General features: G+C 50.4%; 1 protein-coding gene across 1 annotated transcript; it reads right to left on the reverse strand.

Annotated features, from left to right (window-relative positions):
* Nucleotides 1-4,376: 4,376 nt before the first annotated feature.
* Nucleotides 4,377-6,487, reverse strand: DDIT4 (DNA damage inducible transcript 4). The gene is made up of 3 exons (XM_002756255.3): nt 6,348-6,487; nt 5,992-6,256; nt 4,377-5,708 (listed from the first exon to the last, which is right to left on the reverse strand). Exons 2-3 carry the CDS (start codon nt 6,194-6,196, stop codon nt 5,215-5,217), a joined length of 699 nt encoding a protein of 232 aa, XP_002756301.1. The 5' UTR covers nt 6,197-6,256; nt 6,348-6,487; the 3' UTR covers nt 4,377-5,214.
* Nucleotides 6,488-21,394: the final 14,907 nt, after the last annotated feature.

Genomic DNA, 21,394 nt, shown 5'->3' on the forward strand with positions numbered 1-21,394 from the left:
GGCATGATCTCTGCTCACTGCAACCTCTGCCTTCCGAGTTCAAGCAATTTCCCTGCCTCAGCCTCTCAAATTGCTGGGACCACATGCATGTACCACCACACTGGCCAGTTTTTGTATTTTTAGTAGAGATGGGTGTCGCCATGTTGACTAGGCTGGTCTCGAATTCCTGACCTCAAGTGAACCACCAGCCTTGGCCTCCCAATGTGCTGGGATTACAAGCATAAACCACTGTGCCCAGCCTTGTTTTTCTTTTGAATTTGTTAAGGTCATATGTTGACATGGCTGCTAAAAATGTATTTAATTAATTAATTAATTATTTAATTAGAGAGGTCTCACTGTGTTGCTCAGGCTGGTCTTGAACTCTTGGGCTCAAGCAATCCTCTCACCTTGGCCTTCCAAAGTGCCGGGATTACAGGTGTGAGCCACCAGTGCCCAGCCAACATGGCTGTTAAGACAGTAACTTTGCTTTTTTTTTTTCAACCTCTGCCACCCAGGTTCAAGCAATTGTCCTGCCTCAGCCTCCCGAGTAACTGGGATTGCAGGTGCCTGCCACCACACCTGGTTAATTTTTGTAGTTTTAGTAGAGACGGGATTTCAACATCTTGGCCAGGCTGGTCTTGAACTCCTGACCTCATGATCCACTTGCCTTGGCCTCCCAAAGTGCTGGGATTACAGGTGTGAGCCACAGCTCCCCACCAAGACCATAACTTTGAAAAGCTGTTAGAGGCCAGGCGTGGTGGCTCACACCTCCCAGCACTTTGGGAGCCCAAGGTAGGTAAATCACCTGAGGTCAGGAGTTCAAGACCAGCCTGACCTACACGGAAAAACCCTGTCTTGACTAAAACTACAAAATTAGCCGGGCATGGTGGCGCACGCCTGTAATCCCACCTACTTGGGAGGCTGAGGCAGGAGAATCGCTTGAACCTGGGAGATGAAAGTTGTGGTGAGCCAGGATTGCACCATTGCACTCCAGCCTGGGCAACAAGAGCAAAACTCCATCTCAAAACAAAACAAAACAAAACCGTTAGAGGAACCGTGTAAGCTTAGAGGTAACAGGAATCAAAGGATAGTCCTACTAAAGGCACTTGCTGCGCAGCTCACTCTGCCATGCTCAGGCTGTCATTTTCTTTCCAGTCCTGGGCATCCTTTGCTCATGGGGGATGGGGGCCCTAGTAATGTTGTTACATGTATCATTTCCTCACTATCATTCCCACTTTACAGATGAGGAAACTGAAGCTTAGAGAGGTAAAGTGCTCCAGGTAATTGGCTAGAAAATGGCTGAGCTGGGATTTGAAATCCGGATTTCACTATTGCAGGTGGTCTTAGCCACTGAGGACACTACCTCCCTTCCAGGACTTGAGCCTTTCATATTCCTCTAAACTAGGCGGAAGGCTAATGAAAACAGCAACTGTTTCTAACCCCTCCCTCCTCTCCTTGTAGCCTGAGAGTCTGAGGCTGGTGAGGGAATCTTATGTTCTCTGAGCTTAGGGAGGGGGCATGACCCAGGGCTCAGACAGCCAATGCTTAGTTAACCACTGTGTGCCAGGCCTGAGGAGAACCTTGGGGTGTTCTATAGAACTAGGGGGATACAAAACAGCATACAATGAGATCATTGTATGCCATGTTTTCACACTGCAATTGTGAAAGGTGGGGGGAGGGGAGGCAGAAAGGAGCCATAAAAAGGCTGGAACTTGTTCTAGGCCTTAAAGGAAGGACAGGGCTTGCCAGCAAAACAGAGGAACCACATCCTTGGTGGGAGGCACTAGAATGAGCAGAGTCTGGGCCTAGAGAAAAGGGCAGTTTGTACTGACTTGCCCCCAAATAAGGGGAATGGTGGGAGGTGAGCCCTCTGTAGGGAGTATAGGGTCCAATACCAAATGTCCTAAAAGGCCGCAGTGGAATCTGGTAATAGGGAGCCACGGCAGATTGACCGGATGAGGTGGGAAATAGGAATAAGAGAGGGAATCCTGGGTGAAGGGAGGGAATCAGGACACATTTTCTAGGCCAAACAGGGCAATCTTTTTCCTTTCCTTTCCTTTCTTTTTTCTCTTTTTATTCTTTCCTTTCTTCCTTTCTCAGACTGGTCCTTGCTAAATAGAACAATTTCTGAAAGCATTTACCAAAGTTGAATTTATGTGTAAGTCTTTATAAGCTTTCTTAGTTTTCCGGCTTAACAACAAAGAAGTGTGCCCCATTTTCTCTTAGGGAGTCCAGTACCCGGGGCAAAGCTCCCTGCCACATCTTAGGAGACCTCAGGACTCAGAACTGTCCTGGGCCTCAGCAACCCTCTTCCCACTAACTGTGAGACTCCATCTACAGGGCTCCCACTGGGGGACCCTTCTCTCCTGCTGCGGGAGGATTTTCAGGTCCTGTGAAAATGAGGCAAGCCAGTTATCTCAGCTGAGCTATCTTGGGAACCCAAGCTTTGATTTGGTCTTAGTCCGACTATCTAAGAAAAGGCGTGGTGCTGGGCTCAGCTGCCTCCTTGGCTTGGAGAGGGGCTAATGCTGACCGGTCCATCCAGCGCAGACCCCAAATACCAACAAGACTATCTACCCTGAAGACAGACAATTGTTTCCTTGCTTCTCTTTTGAGACTGGGGAGGCAGGATCATGTGCATTGGCTCAGATCTCAGTTCTTGGGAAAGTGCCCTTCAGACTCAGCCTAGGTGTCAAGCTTGCTTTATTCCCAGCCCTTGAACCTCAGAAGGCTGGGAGTGGACAAAGTCAGCCCTTATCTAAGAAGATGACCATTCCAGGGCTGGGGCCTGCATTTACTAAAGTGTAAAACATTATAAACCCCTGCCCCACCCACCCCTTACAAGGTGGCTATTAGGAGGATGTGCTAAGAAAATGGGCGTGAGGGCTTTCTGAACACTGCCCTGGGGGTCTTCACTGTTCTCACCATTTCCAAATGCACTTCTAACCCCAGTTCATTCATTTTGGGGGAAAAGTCACTTCGTTCTACCAACAGGAGGTGGCTCTTCTAAGTCATCATAAAGTTTAGGACCCTCTATCGGAATCCCTCATGTAAATGCAGATTTCTGGGGCCCTGGCCCAGATGCACTGAGAATCTCCAGGAGGGCCCCAAGCTATCTAATTACGAACATTCAAGTGGTAGAATCACTGTTTTACAGTCTTGAGCAAACAAGGCCTGTCTGGGACCAGGAAGAGAAACAAGGGAGATAGGAACTCTGCAAAGGCCAGTTGGTGTGGGTGGATGTAGTCCCAGGGAAGAAGGGGGAAAGGCTTTGCCCTTCATCTGGCTCAACCCCAAATTGCCAATTTCTCCGATAAGGAACTTAGGGCCCAGAGTGCACAATGAATCTTTTGTTTTGTTTTTAGAGACAAGAGTCTTGCTGTCACCCAAGCTGTAGCCTTGAACTCCCGGACTCAGCATCCCAAGTAGCTGGGACCACAGGTGCACGACACCATGCTGGACTAATTCCTTAATTTTTTTGGAGATACAGGGTCTCAAACTCCTGGGCTCAAGCAATCCTCCCACTTCGGCCTCTGAAAGCACTGGGATTACAGGTGTGAGCCACCAGTGTGTGCAGTGAGTCTAGGCCACAGAGGGCGTCCAGGTCACCCAGGGCAACGTGAAGAAAGGTCTGCTTTCTCCTTCCTCTCTAAGCCCTTAGCACTCCTTCCCTCACCTGTGTGTGTACAGGCAGTTCTGTACCCACCTGGTCCAGACTTCCTTCCAGTGGCAGCTCATTTCCCTCAGTTCCTTGTCCAGTGAGAGGCATGAGCTAAGTAGACTTCTTGAAACGCTCCCTTTTAGCCTTTTTATATCCAAAGATAAGACTTGTAATTTCCATGACTGCAGAAAATATAGAACTGATTTTTCTCCCAGAAAGAAAAAAAGGTCTTTCCTAGTTCTTTTACTGCTTGTTGAAGACCTTGGGGTTGGCCGGGCGTGGTGGCTCATGTCTGTAATTCAAGCACTTTGGAGGCCAAGGCGGGCAGATCACCTGAGGTCGCGAGTTCAAGACCAGCCTGACCAACACGATGAAACTCCATCTTAAAATTTTTTTTAAAGACCTTGGGGTCAGTGGGCACTCCTGTCTGGGCCTTCTAACCTGGGCAGCCAGGTGAGCTCTCCCTCTGGAGACTCTGGCTTGATAGGTCTGACTCATCCCCTACCTTCAGGGGCTTTCCACTGTGTTCTCCCGGTAGCTCCAGCCAGCACAGGGCCAAGGGTTCTTGGCACAGATGGCACATGATACACATACCAGTGTCACCATGCTGGCAGGCAGTCCCAGAAAGGGATGGAGGAACATACAGGTCGACCCCAGAGCCTGATGAGACTTGCCTTTCACTAGCACCCACCACCCTCCTTTTAGCTTCATGGCATTGATGAGAGACTCAACCAACTGTTTTAACAAACATGTTTATTAGAAAAGTAAAAAATATTGCATAGGTCTTAATACTTGAACATCAAGTGTATTCATGAACAGTGAGTATCTTATCTTCATGTAAACAGTTCTAGATGGAAGACCCAGATGGCACTCCTCCCGGGAAGGGGTTCCAGCCCCCACCCTCTTGGCCCCTCCCCTCCCAGCTCAGCTCCACAGTACTCCATAGGGGAAGGGTTGACCGCAGCTCCCAGGTGTATTTTTTCAAGTGTCAAAGATCCCAAGTGATCCCAGACACCCACCCCTTCCTACTCTTACATTCATGCGTCTGTAAGATAGCTGCCTACAACAGGTCAGTAGTGATGCTCCAATCAGAAAAACAAAAGCTATGAAACAAATGACAAACACACTTGGTCCCTTCAGACCAGTAAGATACACAAACCACCTCCACGACCTCCCCCCTCCCTCCAGCTGCTCTGAGGAGCACAGGCCCCTTCACCCCGGGCCAGGCCGAGGCCGGAGCAGCCCAGCTGCTCTCTGGCTGTCACACCACTGTTAACTGTCAGTAATAAAAATAAGGTACATGCTACACACACATCCAGCCAGAAGCCTTGTTGGCCCCTAAGCCTTTGTTTCATGCTACAGTACTGAGGGGTCTGTGTCCCCAATAATCAGCCACCTGCACACAACTCAATGAGCTTCCTGGGAAACTGTGTTCCCTCACCCTCCCCACCTTAGGTGGCTGCCTGTTTTCCAACCACAGGAATCAGTCCCTCAGCTCCTGCCCAAAAGTCTCCACCCCAAAAGTTCAGTCTTCTCTGCCCTGGGAGGCACTGTCGACCCCCCTAGGTTGAAGTTCAACACTCCTCAATGAGCAGCTGTTCTGAGCTGTACAGCTTCTTCTTGATGACCCGGAAGCCAGTGCTCAGCGTCAGGGACTGGCTGAAGCCAGGGAGGAAGGGAGAGTTGGCGGAGCTAAACAGCCCCTGGATCTTGGGCCAGAGGCGTGAGTCCAGGCGCAGCACGAGGGTCAGCTGGAAGGTGGGCACCAGGCTGGGGTCGAGTGCCAGCTGGCCCACGCTATGGCAGCTCTTGCCCTGCTCCACGCAGACGTCCAGCAGCGCCCCCCGCAGGCCACACGGCTCGCTGTAGGCCAGGCGAAGTAGTTCTTTGCCCACCTGGCTCACCAGCTGGCCAGGCATCAGCAGGCGCGCAGGGCGCCGCGAGCCCAGCCGCGCCTGGGCCAGACTCTCCTGCAGCAGCTGCATCAGGTTGGCACACAGGTGTTCATCCTCAGGATCACTGAGCAGCTCGAAGTCAGGCAACGACACCCCATCCAGGTAAGCCGAGTCTGGAAGGGAGAACACACAAGACGGATATTACACCGGCTTCAAAAGAAAACGCACAGGCGGGGGAGGTGCTATTTCCTTAAGAAATCAACGCTCCTTCCCACTCTGTGCCTCAGTTTCTGCCTCACTCTCGTACCCTATACTCCATTTCCTCCTGCCTCCAGGCAATCTGGGTCTCGAAGGGATAGAAAGCCAAGGTGGCTCTGACTCCTTCCAGCACCGGCGCTTCCCCACCTTCCCGGCCCCTTGAGTCGCCTCGGCACCCGCCCACCGCTCACCGCTCACCTTCCTCCGGCCCGAAGCCACTGTTGCTGCTGTCCAGAGACTCGCAGTCCGAGCTTTCCAGGCTCGTGCAGCGGTCAAGCCCTTCCTCTCGGGCCGCCGACCCCCAGGCTGAGCGCGGCGGCCGGTCTGGGGTGGGAGTGCGGGACAAGGACGAGGGCGAAGATGAGGTGGACGACGACGAGAAGCGGTCCCAAAGGCTAGGCATGGTGAGGACAGACGCCAGGGCGTTTGCTGATGAGCTCGGAATGCCGGAGCGCAGAAGCCGCTGTAAGACAAGAGGGGCACCCACCAGGCGTCAGTCTGGGGACCAGACCAGACCGCGAGCTCTAGGACCCACACACAGAAGGCACACTCACCAGCTAGCGCGGTCAGCGAGAAGTGCTAGGACTAGTGCGTCCTGCTGGTTGAATGGGTGTGCGAACCGGAGCCAACCACCGAGCGCGACCCAGACCTCTGCCCGTTCCACATCCGCACCTCCCCTTTGGCCTGCTGCTCCCCAGCACCACCGCGGAGCAGCCTATAAGGACTAGCGCGGCAAGTCCACGCCTTCTCTGCGCCACGGCCCAATCCAGGTCCGGGAGTGTGGCCCGCCTCGGCCAATGGGCTCCTGGCGCACGTAAGCAACGTTCTCTCCTGCCCGGTGACAGCGGCCGGGCCCCGCCCCCATTGAGCCCCCGAACGCTTGCAGCCGAACCCCGACCCACCGCCACGCCCCCTTTCTGGAAAGGATCCGCGGCGGCTGCAGCTGCCAAGGTCCCGGAGGGCGCTCGCGGCAGGGGAGGATCAAGGAAAGACTTGTTTATTATAGGGTTGTGTTGCTGGGGGAGGGGACAGCCCGTGACCAGGCTGAGGGGAAAAGCAGGGAAGCGTGAGGGGGCGGCGGGCAAGGAAAACGGTTGCCCCCCAGCGTCTTGGATCCTGAGAGCTTCGGGCACAACTGGGCACAAGGGGGGATGCCCTTGGGACAGCGGCGCGGGGAGCAGACGTTAGCCCGGTCTGCCCTCGCGCTCTTACCCCCTCAGTCCCTGCTTTGCAAAGGGTCGTGATATGGGGGTGGGGTCCACAGACTGGGCAGCTCTGGGCACCATGCTGCCCCTTTCCCAAGGCCCCACCTGCCCATCCTGGCTGTTACTCTACAGCCCCAGGACATGGGCTAACGGGGATCCCAGTCCCATAAGATCCTGGCCCCCAAATCCTATCCGCTTCCAACCTCCAAATGCTCTCAAGGAGAGGGCTTGAGGAGGGTGGTTAGGGGAGTGTGGATGGGCCCGGGTTCATAGCGCCCAGTGCAAGGATGGAAACGAGGACCCACAGCAGACGGACTCACTGACCCATCCGCCAGCCCCGCGGACTGCAGGCAGCACAGCCGGGCCTGCCTGCCCGGGCGCCCGCCGGGTCCTAGCGCCCAGCCCTCGCCCTGCGCTTTGTGTAAAAGACCCAGACGGTTGCATCAGGACCGAGGACCGAGATCTCCGGAAAAGCCAGGGAGTGTGCAATGGCCATCCCCTGTTTCGTCATTCAGGCGGGGCCGCAGGAAATCTGGCCTGGTAGCAGCGCACGGAGGCTAACAGTAGTTGCTAAGGATGGGTGAAGGTTGGGACGTACTCGACCTTTATTTCTCTAAAGGTTTACCAATCTGGGACACGGGGACCCTGATGGAAGAGGGAGCCGAACTTACATCAGATGCCCAGGGCCCCCGGGGCGGGGCAGGCAAGAAACCTAACCAGATAGGCGGGACTTGCCTCGGGTCAGGCTTGCTTTCGCGTGACAAATGACACTTGCAGGAGATGTCAGGCCACTGCCCTTGGCAACCCCCATCCTGAACCCAACTTAAAAAAACTTGGGCCAAGATTTAGAACCGGAAAGAACCAGAATCATGCACCCCATTCTCATTTTACAGGCGGGAGACCCACTTATGGAGACAAATTTATGTCTAAAAAAAAAATCAGGGGATCCAGGAGACATCTTAGGGACAGCTGCAGAATGGAATAGTTTGTTAGCCACTGGGGCTTTCACAGACTTCTCTTCCCATTCTTCAAGCTGTGTCACTTGTTGGAGCCTTAAAGACACCAGATTGCTTAACAATGGGAATACAGAAATTTTTAATGATAAATAAATAAAAAGACACTGGATCAAGGCAGCTAGATGAAGTACTGGAGGGCTGGAGTAGATGACACGCTGTTGAAATCACCCTTTACAGAGGTGACCTGCATGGGTGTGTCTTCCTGCGAGCTGGAGAGAAGAGCTGGGAATTAGTCCATCAGGAACAGAAACCTTTCCTCCAGGCTGACAAGTCGTGACACCTAAACACCCTAAGGAGACAGACTTAGGATGTTTCTTCTTTTTTCTTTGAGACGGAGTTTCGCTCTTGTTACCCAGGCTGGAGTGCAATGGTGGCTCACCGCAACCTCCGCCTCCTGGGTTCAGGCAATTCTCCTCCCTCAGCTTCCTGAGTAGTTGGGACTACAGGCACGCGCCACCATGCCCAGCTAATTTTTTGTATTTTTAGTAGAGATGGGGTTTCACCATGTTGACCACGATGGTCTCGATTTCTTGACCTCGTGATCCATCTGCCTCGGTCTCCCAAAGTGCTGGGATTACAGGCGTGAGCCACCGTGCTCGGCCTTCTTCTTTTTTTTTTTTTTTTGGAGATAGGGTCTCACTCTCTAGCCCAGGCTGGAGTGCGGTGGTGTGATATCTCGGGTCACTGCAAACTCGGTCTCCTGGGTTCAAGCGATTCTCCTGCCTCAGTCTCTCAAGTAGCTGGGATTATAAGTGTAAGCCACCATGCCCAGCTAATTTTTGTATTTTTAGTAAAGACAGGGTTTCACCATGTTGGCCAGGCTGGTGTCAAACTCCTGACCTCAGGTGATCCTCCAGCCTTGGCCTCCCAAAATGCTGGGATTACAGGTGTGAGCGACTTCACCTGGCCTTTCTTTTCTTTTTTTTTTTTTTGAGAGAAAAAAATATTTCAGGAAAATGTGGAACACTGATCTAAAGAACATACAGGCTTTTTTTTTTAAAGTAGATATTCATAAAGAAAAGAATCTGGGTTCGGTTTGGAAAGGTCAGTTTATTCGTAATCATTTATTCATTCAACAAACACCATCAGAGACTGCCCAGCAGTGCTGCAAGCATCATTTTTTAACTCACTGTCTCCTGTTAATAAAACAACTTGTCTCAAATGGGAAGGCTAGTTAATGTGCACTGGGTAATTTTGTTTCTTTTCAAAATAAATCTATTAGTGTTACTGTCTCATTGTGTTTCTAAAAAGTGATTTTTTTTTTTTTTTTTTTTTAAAGAAGGCAGTCCTACTGTTGGAAGGGTTCCTAAAGTAGGAGGGAGTGAGTTCCAGGGTAAAGTCTTCTGCAAGGAGCCTGCGCAGAGGCCTGGGGGAGGCGGGGCTGCTCAGTGTCTTCCCCTGTGACACCCTCCAAAATCCACGATACAGACAAGTCCTGTCTGCCAGAAGAATCTTTGGATGTAAAAGGTGGTTGGGGGGAGGGGGGCGGGTTCTTAACTGTTAGCATCTCCTGGGACCCAGAGTGAAGGGTCTTGGTCCCTCCTGTCCTGAGCTGGAGGGTAGAATCCCTTCCATCTGGCTGGAGTTGGAAAGACTTTGTAACCACCCTCCCTGCACTCTATACTCCCTCACCCCACAACTCTGCAATGGGGCCCTTCTGGGCAGGAGGAAGCTCCATCTCCTGGCCTCTGAACCAGGCCTCATTGGAGCTCTCACAGCTAGAAACCTCTTTGGAGTTCTCCCAACCTAGAAACCCTGCATTTGGTGTCCACCCATTCCCTCCTACTCCAGTCAGGCCAAGGCGGGCTTGCCTAGACAGCTTCCACCAGCAGCCTTGGCCATTCAACTCTGGCATCCCTTCCTCCAGGAAGCCTTCCCTAGCACCCCCATCCCAACACTTCATTCTTTAGGTGCCCTCTTCAGGGCATGCTTCCAGCCTGTGCGTATCTTGTTACTAATAATTCTTTCCACTTTGGTCCTCCCACTAGACAGTAAGCTACTTGAGGATGGCACTTTACTCATCCTAACTTCAAGTAGTCAGCACTGTACCCAGTACATAGAAAAGGCTCAGCAAGACTGGGAGGGTGCTCACACCTGTAATCTCAGCACTTTGAGAGGCCGAGGTGGGTGGATCATCATGAGGAAGAAAAATAAAATTCAGAATAAAGATTAATTTAAAAAAAGAAGAGAAAGTCATAAAGAGCAGAGAAGCAAGTAAACCACCCCTCCCAGCCTACATTGCCTGCAGTTAGCTAAAGCAGACTGAGCAATTTTATTTTGTCTCTGTTCTTCTCGGCTTGAATTTCCACAACAACAAGGTCAGGAGTTTGAAGACCAGCCTGACCAATATGGTGAAACCTCGTCTTTACTAAAAATACAAAAATTAGCTGGACATGGTGGTGCACGCCTATAATCTCAGCTACTCAGGAGGCTGAGGCAGGAGAATCGCTTGAACTTGGGAGGTGGAGGTTGCAGTGAGCTGAGATCGTGCCATTGCACTCCAGCCTGGCAACAGTAAGACTCCACCTCAAAAAAAAAAATTTTTTTTTTGGCCAGGAGAGGCGGCTCACACCTGTAATCCCAGCAATTTGTGAGGCCCAGGCATGTGGATCACCTGAGGTCAGGAGTTCAAGACCAGCCTGGCTAACATGGTGAAACCCCATCTCTACTAAAAATAACAATTAGCCAGGCGTGGTGGTGAGCGCCTGTAGTCCCAGCTACCCGGGAGGCTGAGGCAGGAGAATCGCTTGAACCTGGGAGGCAGAGGTTGCAGTGAATCAAGATCTCACCATGCTACTCCAGCCTGGGTGACAGAGTGAGACCCTGTCTCAAAAAAATAAATACAGGCCAGGTATGGTGGCTCACACCTGTAATCCCTCACACTTTGGGAGGCCAAGGTGGATGGTTCATGAGGTCAAGAGATTGAGACCATCCTGGCCAATATGGCAAAACCCTGTTTCTACTAAAAATGCAAAAATTAGCTGGGCGTGGTGGCATGTGCCTGTAGTCCCAGCTACTCAGGGGGCTGAGGCAGGAGAATCGCTTGAACCTGGGAGGCAGAGGTTGTAGTGAGCCAAGATCGTGCCACTGCACTCCAGCCTGGGTGACAGAGGGAGACTCTGTCTCAAAATGAATAAATAAATAAATAATACAAATTAGCTGGGCATGGTAGCTCACGTCCTTAGTCCCAGGTACTCAGGAGGCTGAGGTAGGAGAACACTGGAGCCCGGGAGTTCAAGGTTACAGTAAGCTATGATAGTACCACTACACTACAGGTTGGGTGACAGACTGAGCCAAAAACAAAAAGCACATGGCTTTCCCCAGAATTGCAGAGACCCACATCTAGATTTCCAGGATTTAGCAGGGCCTATGGGTTGCCTTCAGAGGACATTGATGCTACTTTTCCGTTCTCTTTCTGGCAAGTGCTGCCAAGAGCCTTGGTGAGATCTGACCATTTCCCTTCCTCCTCAGCTGGGGTCTAGGAATGGGGCTTCTAAGGCAATCCAGTTCTTTCTCTAGAATGTAGTCACCGACCGACCCCAGGAAGCTGGGGAGAGAGGTGACACCGTGCAGAGGGCTGATTTGTTGTAGGGAATCTTTTAAAGCAGTCAGTGCTTTCCCTGCAAGTGCCTCAAAATACTAAAACATTTTTTTAAATTGAGGTGAAATTTATATTTAAAAGTAACCATTTCCAGCCTGGGCAACATAGGAAGATCCAGTCTCCAGAAAACATTAAAAAAAAAATTGGACCAGGCACAGTGGCTCGCACCTGTAATCCCAGCACTTTGGGAGGCCAAGGTGGGCAGATCACTTGAGTCCAAGGGTTTGAGACCAGCCTCGGCAACATGATAAAATCTTGTTTCTACAAAAAATAAAAAAAATTAAAATCAGCCAGACGTGGTGGCCTGCACCTATGGTTTCAATTATTCAGGATGCTGAGGTGGGAGGATCACTTGAGCCCAGGAAGTGGAGCCTGCAGTGAACTGGGATCATGCCACTGCCCTACAGCGACAGAGTAAGTCCCTGTTTTTTTTTTTTTTTTTTTTTTTGAGACGGAGTTTCGCTATTGTTACCCAGACTGGAGTGCAATGGCGCGATCTCGGCTCACCACAACCTCTGCCATCTGGGTTCAAGCAATTCTCCTGCCTCAGCCTCCTGAGTAGCTGGGACTACAGGTGTGCGCCACATCTTCATGCCCAGCTAATACAAACATCTTCATGCCCAGCTAATGTTTGTATTTTTAGTAGAGACTGGGTTTCACTCTGTGGACCAGGATGGTCTCGATCTCTTGACCTCATGATCCACCCACCTCGGCCTCCCAAAGTGCTGGGATTATAGGCGTGAGCCACCTCGCATCACCAAGTCCCTATCTTGAAAGGGAAAGAAAGAGAGAAAGGAAAGAGGAAGAAAGAAAATCATTTCAAAGTGAACAGTTCAGTGGCATTTATTTATTTATTTATTATTTACTTATTGGGACAGAGTTTTGCTCTTCTTGCCCAGGCTGGAGTGCAATGGCATGATCTCGGCTCACCTCAACCTCTGCCTCCCGGGTTCAAGTGATTCTCCTTCGTTAGCCTCCCACATAGCTGGGATTACAGGCATGCGCCACCACGCCCAGCTAATTTTGTTTTGTTTTGTTTCTTGAGATGGATTCTTGCTCTGCCACCAGGCTGGAGTGCAGTGGCCCGATATCGGCTCACTGCAACCTCTGCCTCCTGGGTTCAAGCGATTCCCTCGTCTCAGCCTCCCAAGTAGTTGGGACTACAGGGCACATGCCACCATGCCTGGCTAATTATTTTTTTTGTATTTTAGTAGAGACGGGGTTTCACCATGATGGACAGGATGGTCTCTATCTCCTGACCTCATGATCTGCCCACCTCAGCTTCCCAAAGTGCTGGGATTACAGGCATGAGCCACTGTACTCAGCCTAATTTTGTATTTTTAGTAGAGACAGGGTTTCTCCATGTTGGTCAGGCTAGTCTTGAACTCCCAACCTCAGGTGATCCACCCACCTTGGTCTCCCAAAGTGCTGGGATTACAGGCATGAGCAACCGCACCTGGCCAGTTCAGTGGCATTTAGTATGTTCACAATGTTTTGCAGCCACTACCTCTATCTGGTTCAAATCATCTTCATAACTCCCAAGGAGGCCCTTTACCCATCCATCAAGCAGTCACTCTCCTCAGAATGCTTTGAAGATGAAATATTCCCTTGTTGGTAGGGAATGGGGTAGGGCTGGATGTGGTGGCTCATGCCTGTAATTCTAGCACTTTGGAATGACAAAGTGGAAGGATTGCTTGAGGCCAAGAGTTCAAGACCAACCTGGCCAACATAGCAAGACCCCCCATGTCTTTTTTTTTTTAATTAAAAAAAAAAGAAGAAGAAGAAGCAGGGCTGCCTCTTTGCACAACTCCAGAGGAGGCTGCTACCACTAGAGTCTGTATTACCATGTGTCTTCTCGAGAGTAGTGCTCCAGGGAGCATTCATCACATAGACAGTGTACAACATGGCAGCCACAAGACAACTCTGGTGGGGAGACTGGCTGACCTTTGAGCAGGAGTGGGCTGGTGTCACGTCCATCCCAGATGACTCAGGCCTCTGGAGTTGGTGAAGCGGCCCCAAGTCCCAGTGTCTGTGGCGATGGCCCTGACCATGCAGAAACCCTGCCTCTTCCAGGGTTGTGCTCTATTCCCGTGGGACTCACTGCAGCCTGCAATTTAGTCAATGAGCATTCACTCCTGGCCACCTGCCCCTCCCCGTTCAGGCGGTTCCTGTCCGCAGCACCGGTTCCCAGGGCCTCAGTCTGGCAAGTCACCCCAGTCGGGTTTGGGAAGTTAAACCAGATCTTGGGGTGGGGGCATGATTCCAAGAACCCCAGAACTCAGGATGGGAACCCACGAAGGCCAGCCAGCTAGCTTGCATGCTTTCTGCTTGGGGCGCCTCCGCAGCCCTTTGGAAACTTCTCATTGCAGCTAGTGGAAGTGGCCTGAGGAGCCCATAAATTGGGGCGGTAAGGAGAGTGTGGAGTGGTGGGAGGAGGTGGAGACAAGATGCCAGCAGAAGTGTTCCTAGGAGACTGTGGCTTTCTTGAGAAACAACAAACAGCTCGGTCAAAATAGCATGATTATAAATGCACCTGGTTTAGGAGGCTTGTGAAAAGCTGCAGTGAGGGCCTCAAGCAGGATTTTGACTATCCTACTGGAGGGAGAGTTAAAAACTCAGTGGGGAGTCTTTTTGCAAATGAAGCTGCATTTTTTGTTTTGAGAGTCTTGCTCTGTCACCCAGGCTGGAGCACAGTGGCATGATCTCAGCTCACTACAACCTCTGCTTCTCCTGCCTCAGCCTCCTGAGTATCTGGGATTACAGGCGCCTGCCACAATGCCTGGCTAACTTTTTGTATTTTTAGTAGAGACGGGATTTTACCACGTTAGCCAGGATGGTCTCGATCTCCTGACCTCATGATCCACTGGCCTCAGCCTCCCAAAGTGCTGGGATTACAGGCATGAGCCTGGCCTGAAGCTGCTTTTTGAAATGGAAATACTAACAATACAACATATTGAACAGTCTTTCAAAGTAGCTTTTAAAAATCGGTTGTCCAGGCTGGGCGCTGTGGCTCACACCCATAATCCCAGCTCTTAGGGAGGCAAAGGTTGGAGGATAGCTTGAGCCCAGGAGTTCAAGACCTGCCTGGGCAATATAGCGAGACCCTGTTATCCAAAAAAGAAAAGAAAAGAAAAGAAAAGAAAAGAAAAGAAAAGAAAAGAAAGAGAAAGAAAGAAGGAAAGAAAAGAAAGAAAAAAGTATATATACAAAAAAATCTGTTGTCCAGGTATGCCCTGAGGAACAAATATAGTGCCATCCTACAGAAGAGGACAGTGAGGCCCAAAGTGAGAGTCTTATAATTCCTCCTCAAACCAGTGGCTTTCATTTCTTTCTTTTTTTATTATTTAAAAAAAATTTTTAAAAATAGATTATACCACTTGATATACTTACTACATGATTCAGCAGAAATCATTTCAAGTCTGATTATTAATTAGGATCAGGGGCCCGGAGCAGTGGCTCATGCCTGTAATACCAGCACTTTGGGAGGCCGAGGCGGGCAGATCACGAGGTCAGGAGTTCGAGACCATCCTGATCAACATGGTGAAACCTCCATCGCCACTAAAAATACAAAAATTAGGCTGGGCATGGTGGCTCATGCCTGTTATCCCAGCACTTTGGGAAACTGAGGTGGGCGGATCACAAGGTCAGGAGATTGAGACTATCCTGGCTAACATGGTGAAACCTTGTCTCTACTAAAAATACAAAAAATTAGCCAGGCGTGGTGGCACATGCCTGTAGTCCCAGCTACTTGGGAGGCTGAGCCAGGAGAATCGCTTGAACCTAGGAGGCAGAGGTTGCAGTGAGCCAAGATCGAGCCACTGCACTGCACTCCAGCCTGGGTGAGAGTGTGACTCTGTCTCAAAAAAAAAATGAAATAAAAATACAAAAATTAGATGGGTGTGATGGTGCCCACCTGTAATCCTAGTTATGCAGGAGGCTGAGGCAGGAGAATTGCTTGAACCCAGAAGGCAGATGTTGCAGTGAGCTGAGACCACACTATTGCACTCCAGCCTGGGCAACAGAGCAAGACTCCCTCTCAAAAAAAAAAAAAAAAAAATTAGACTCAGCTGAGAAGCTTGTAAAACTGAGATCTTCATCTCCTCAACCCCCATTCTGATTGAGTAGGTCTGGATGGGATCTTTTGCAAAATTCTCCAGGTGATTCTGATACTTATCTTTAGTTGGGAAGCTTAGTGACCTCTAGGAAAAAAAGACAGGCCTGGGTGGGTTAGGGGCAGGTGACAGCTTGCAGCTGGGAAGACAGGGCTCACATGTGACAAAGGTGAGCTCACAGCTCACAGACAACCAGTTCTGCCTGGGGTCCTAGGTTTCCCAAGAAGCCATTTCCTCTGGGGAGTGGGCAGGACAGCAGGAACCCCACAAAGGGCTGGGTTGATAAACCACCCATGCCAAGGGATAAGGGTTTTGAGAGCTGGGAGAGTAGCCTGAGGCTGGCAGCCTCCTGTATCCCAGCTGTAGCAAAGGCACAGACAGGCTACCAAATTTCAGGCAGCCCACCCATCTGCAGCCCGAGCAGCCAAATGAGTTGTTTTAGAGACCCAGCCAGGCCTGGAACCTCGTCCTTCTGACTCCAGCACTGTCTCTTTTCTCCTCACTTGCCCCACTGCCTGTCAGGAAGGAATCCCATCCACTTATGGGCCAGGTTTCTGCCAGCCATTACTAAGATCCCTCTTCAATCCTGGGTTCTGAACCCTTGTGAGGAGAGAAAGCAATGAAGTGCAGGGAGGGCTAGGCAACCCCTCTCTCTAGTGAGTCTCTGAAGCCTAGGCTAGCCCAGGCCCTGTGGAGTGAGGGGACAGGAGTCAACAGACCTGAGTTGCAGGCTGTTTGGCCACTAAGGATGGATAGGGGTCTGGGGTGTGGCCCAGAAGCAGCCCCCAGGAAACATACCATGTCTTTGAAACCCAGAATTTTTATAACAAATAATGCAATTTTGCATTCTCTCTCTCTCTCTCTCTCTCTCTCTATATATATATATATATATATATTTTTTTTTTTTTTTTTTTTGAGATGGAGTTTTGCTGTTGTTACCCAGACTGGAGGGCATTCTATATTTTTGAAACAGAGTCTCACTCTGTCACCCATGCTGGAATGCAGTGGTTCGATCTCAGCTCACTGCAACCTCCACCTCCCGGGTACAAGTAATTCTGCCTCAGCAGCTGCCCAAGCAGCTGGGATTACAGACGTGTGCCATGCCCGACTAACTTTCGTATTTTTAGTAGAGGCAGGGTTTCACCATGTTGGTCAGTCTGGTCCCAAACTCCTGACCTCATAATCTGCCTGTCTCGGCCTCCCAAAGTGCTGGGATTACAGGTGTGAGCCATTGCGCTCAGCCTATTATACATTTTATCTGTGTTAATATCAGTAGCAAATGTTTAGATTACTTACGAAATTGCTTAATTTCTCCCTTCAAAAAAAGAAAGTTTTTGGTTTTTTTGTTTTGTTTTTTTTAGAGACAATCTCCCTCTGTCCCCCAGGCTGGAATGCGGTGCTGTTATCTCAGCTCATTGCAATCTCCACCTCCCAGGTTCAAGCAATTCTCCTGCCTCAGGAGTAGCTGGGATTACAGGCATGTGCCACCACACCTGGCTAATTTTTGCATTTTTAGTAGAGATGGGGTTTTGACATGTTGGCCAGGCTGGTCTCAAACTCCTGACCTCAAGTGATCTGCCTGCCTCGGCCTCCCAAAATGCTGAGATTACAGGCGTGAGCCACCGCGCCTGGCCTTCATACCCTAGTTTTGAAAACATGGAACTAGAGAATCTAAAAGACCTCTTCAACCTCTATGAGGATCATAGCAAAGGAGAAAGATACGACAAATTCCACAGAGCTGCTTTCCCCCAGTCGCAGGCCCGGCCCAAAGGAGGTTGGACTCTCTGCAGGAGGCCTACCAGAGAAGGTAGAAACAGGTGTTCCAGCCATTTCAGAGTTTTTGCCTTTTGAGGGTTTCCAGCTGGTTTGCAATATGGAAATATTGATATCCATATAACAAAGGGGGAAACAGGGATGTTTTTCTTTCCACCAACCTAGGGAGTATGTGACAGAGATGATCAGGACCTGCCACAGTTGGCGCAGCCCAAACCCAGGCTCACCACTTGCCTGCACAGCAAAATGAGCTCACTTTGTTGTTGTTGTTTTTCCTCCCCGAGAAAAAAGGAGACCAGGAGGACCTGTCTAGCCTCTGGGTTTCCCAAAGGGCTGGGGTGAGTAGTGCTAGATCAGCAGAGAGAGAAGTCAGCCCTCTCACTGTCAGGATTCTTCTCTCAGTAGAACGAACCTTAAAATCTTCGAATGTTAAGACAAGCAGGTTCTAAGAGAACACTCCTTCCAGCCCCCAGCCTCCCTGTGTTATGGACAAGGAACTGAGCTACAGGGAAGCGGGCCTCAGGAGGTTCCAGGATCTCCCTCCTTCCTGCAAGTTAGGCCCCGTTCAGTCCTCAGGAACTTTCTTCTCCCTGGCTTTGGCTTCCTCCTCACTCTGTCTTGCCTCTAACCTCACTCAGAAGTACATTTTTGTCTCCAGTGGGCTTAATAGTCAAAGACTTGGGAAACTCAGGTCTATGCAAAAGGCAAAAGGCAAAAGGCAGCTGCCCAGGTCTGCATCCTGAGCCTTTCTCTGGAACACCTGGGCTGGCAGGAAATGGGAGCTGCCAGCCCACCTGGCAATTTGCCAGCTCTTCACAAAGATTTTTTTTTCTTTTTTTTTTTTTTTTTTTGAGATGGAGTCTTACTCTGTCACCCAGGCTGGAGTGCAGTGGTGCAATCTCAGCTCACTGCAACCTCTGCCTTTTGACTTCCAGCGATTCACCTGCCTCAGCCTGAGGAGTCGCTGGGATTACAGGAATGCACCACCACACCCGGCTTATTTTTTCATTTTTAGCAGAGATGGGGTTTCACTATGTTGGCCAAGCTGGTCTCAGACTCTTGACATCAGGTGATCTCCCCGCTTCATCCTCCCAAAGTGCTGGGATTACAGGCATGAGCCACCACACCAGCCTCCTTACAAAGATCACTAACCCTTATGGAGCTCTTTAGGATTTTTTTTTGTTTTTTTTTTTTTGAGCCAGTCACCCAGGCTGGAGTGCAATGGCATGATCTTGGCTCACTACAACCACCACCTCCTGGCTTCAAGCGATTCTCCTGCCTCAGCCTCCTAAGTAGCTGGGATTATAGGTGTGTATCACCATGCTAGGCTAATTTTTTGTATTTTTAGTAGAGATGGGGTTTCACCATTTAGCCAGGAAGGTCTTGATCTCTTGACCACATTAGTTGCCCACCTCCATCTCAAAATAAATAAATAAATAAAAACATGTCCATGTCCTTTAGGGATTTCAACTTTTTTTTTTTTTTTTTTTTTTTTTTTGAGACGGAGTCTTGTTCTGTCACCCAGGCTGGAGTGTAGTGGTACAGTCTTGGCTCACTGCAACCTCTGTCTCCTGTATTCGAGCGATTCTCCTGCCTCAGCCTCCCGAATAGCTGGGATTACAGACGCCCATCACCATGCTTGGCTAATTTTTGTATTTTTAGTAGAGATGGGTTTTCACCATGTTGACCAGGCTGGTCTTGAACTCCTGAGCTCAGGTGATCTGCCTACCTCGGCCTCCCAAAGTGCTGGGATTACAGGCGTGAGCCACTGTGCCCGTCCAGGCCTTATAACTTTTTAATTGGCCTTTTCCCACATGTTCTAAAGGATATTCATAACTTTGTTAATAAAAATAACAACTAGAGGTCAGGCACTGTGACTCATGCTTGTAATCTTAGCACTTTGGGAGGCCAAGGTGGGCAGACCACTTGAGTCCAGGAGGTCAAGACCAGCCTGGCCAACACGGCGAAACCACGGCTCTACTAAAGAGACAAAAAGTTAGTCGGTCATGGTGGCATTCACCTGTAGTAGTTCCAGTTACTTGGGAGGCTGAGGCAGGAAAATTACTTGAGCCCAGGAGGCTGAGGTTACAGTGAGCTGAGATATTCTCACTGCACTCTAGCCTCGGCCACAGAGCAAGACTCTGTCTGGGGGGGAAAAAAAAAAAAGGCTGGGCAGTGCCTCATGCTTGTAATTCTGTAATTCTAGCACATGATTTGGGAGGCCAAGGCAAGTGGATCACTTGAGGCCAGGAGTTTGAGACTAGCCTGGCCAATGTGGTGAAACCCTGACTCTACTAAAAATACAAAAATTAGCTGGGCATGGTGGCGGGCATCTGTAATCCTAACTACTAGGGAGGCTGAGGCAGGAGAATCACTTGAGCCAAGATTGTTCCACTGCACTCCATCCTGGGTGACAGAGTGAGACCCTGTCTCAAACAAACAAAATCAACAAAACAAAAATACTGGCCCGGTAAGGTGGCTTACACCTGTAACCCCAGCATTTGGGAGGTGGAGATGGGAGGATTGCTTGAATCCAAGAGTTCAAGACAAGGCTGGGGCAAGTTGTGAGACCCCCATCTCTACTAAAAATTAAAAAACAACAGAGGCTGGGTTCGGAGGCTCACACCTGTAATCCCAGAACTTTGGGAGGCTGAGAGGAGCAGATCAGCTGAGATTGGGAGTTCGAGACTAGCCTGATTAACATGGAGAAACCCCGTCTCTACTAAAAATACAAAATTAACCAGGCATGGTGATGCATGCCTGTAATCACAGTTACTCAGGAGGCCGAGGCAGGAAAATTGCTTGAACATGGGAGGGGGAGGTTGCAGTGAGCTGAGATTTCACCATTGCACTTCAGCCTGGGCAACAAGAGTAAATCTCCGTCTCCAAACAAACAAAACCAAGAAAAACCAAAAAACTATTATTTGTGTGTAGAGTTTGTAGGCAGGATAGAACTCATCAGTGTCACTGCACAGGTGAGAAACAGATTCAGATGGGTGCAGTGACGTGCCTACAGTCACATAGTGTCAGCAAGGCTGAAGCCAGAACTCTACATCCAGGCTCATTTCCTGATCCCAGGCTTACAACTCACACTCTTAGTTGTAAGCTAAAGGGACTGTACATGCTGAAAAGCGCGAGTCGATGTTGTAGGGTGGGGTGTAGAACAGACGGAGTGATAGTCTGTTATCGCTAAGGAGATGTTGACCCAAGAGACTTTCTCTAGGTCAGCCCTTGTTTTATCTGATCAAGTTCTTCCTCCCCTACAATGCTGACTCAAATGGCAAGACTGACTGACACCCAAGGGGTTTCCCTTTGGCTGACACCCTCAGTCCCAGAAGTGACAGTGATTCTGCCACCACAGCCCCCTCTGGGATCCTCCCCTGGGAGCTCTGGGGTCCCGTAGGAAGGCCACTCTGGGAATTGGTGCCCGTGAAGAGGGGCCCTTCCCCACCCCAGTTGTCCCGTATGTAATCCACAAAGGGCCAGACTCTGGCATAAGCACCCAGGAGCCACTGCTGAATCTTTTTGTACTCAAAAGCAGCCGCACAGAAACACAAAAACTTTCAGATTCTGCTCCGGGAACTGGCGCACACAAGAGCTTAACTGATTTCGCCGCTGTCTGCGGTGGCTTGTCTGGGGCCGGCGGGATGGGGGAAGGGAAAATCCCCCCCAGCTCCCTCTCCCCTCCCCCACAGCGGAGGTGCGACCTCAAGGGAGCGCGACCGGCGAGGTGACAGATGCAGAGCAGCTGACTGGGGGGAGGGTCCAGTCCTCGTCGACCCCCTACTGGGGGAAGCGGGGACGTGACTTGGAGAACGTGCGACTGAGGAACGGGAGGGGGGATGGAGGGAGACGGGGAAGGGGAGGAGGGCGGGGCTGGCCCTGGCCCCGCCC

The sequence above is a fragment of the Callithrix jacchus genome, chromosome 12 (genome assembly GCF_049354715.1).
Source record: "Callithrix jacchus isolate 240 chromosome 12, calJac240_pri, whole genome shotgun sequence".
Classification (NCBI taxonomy): Eukaryota; Metazoa; Chordata; class Mammalia; order Primates; family Cebidae; genus Callithrix; species Callithrix jacchus.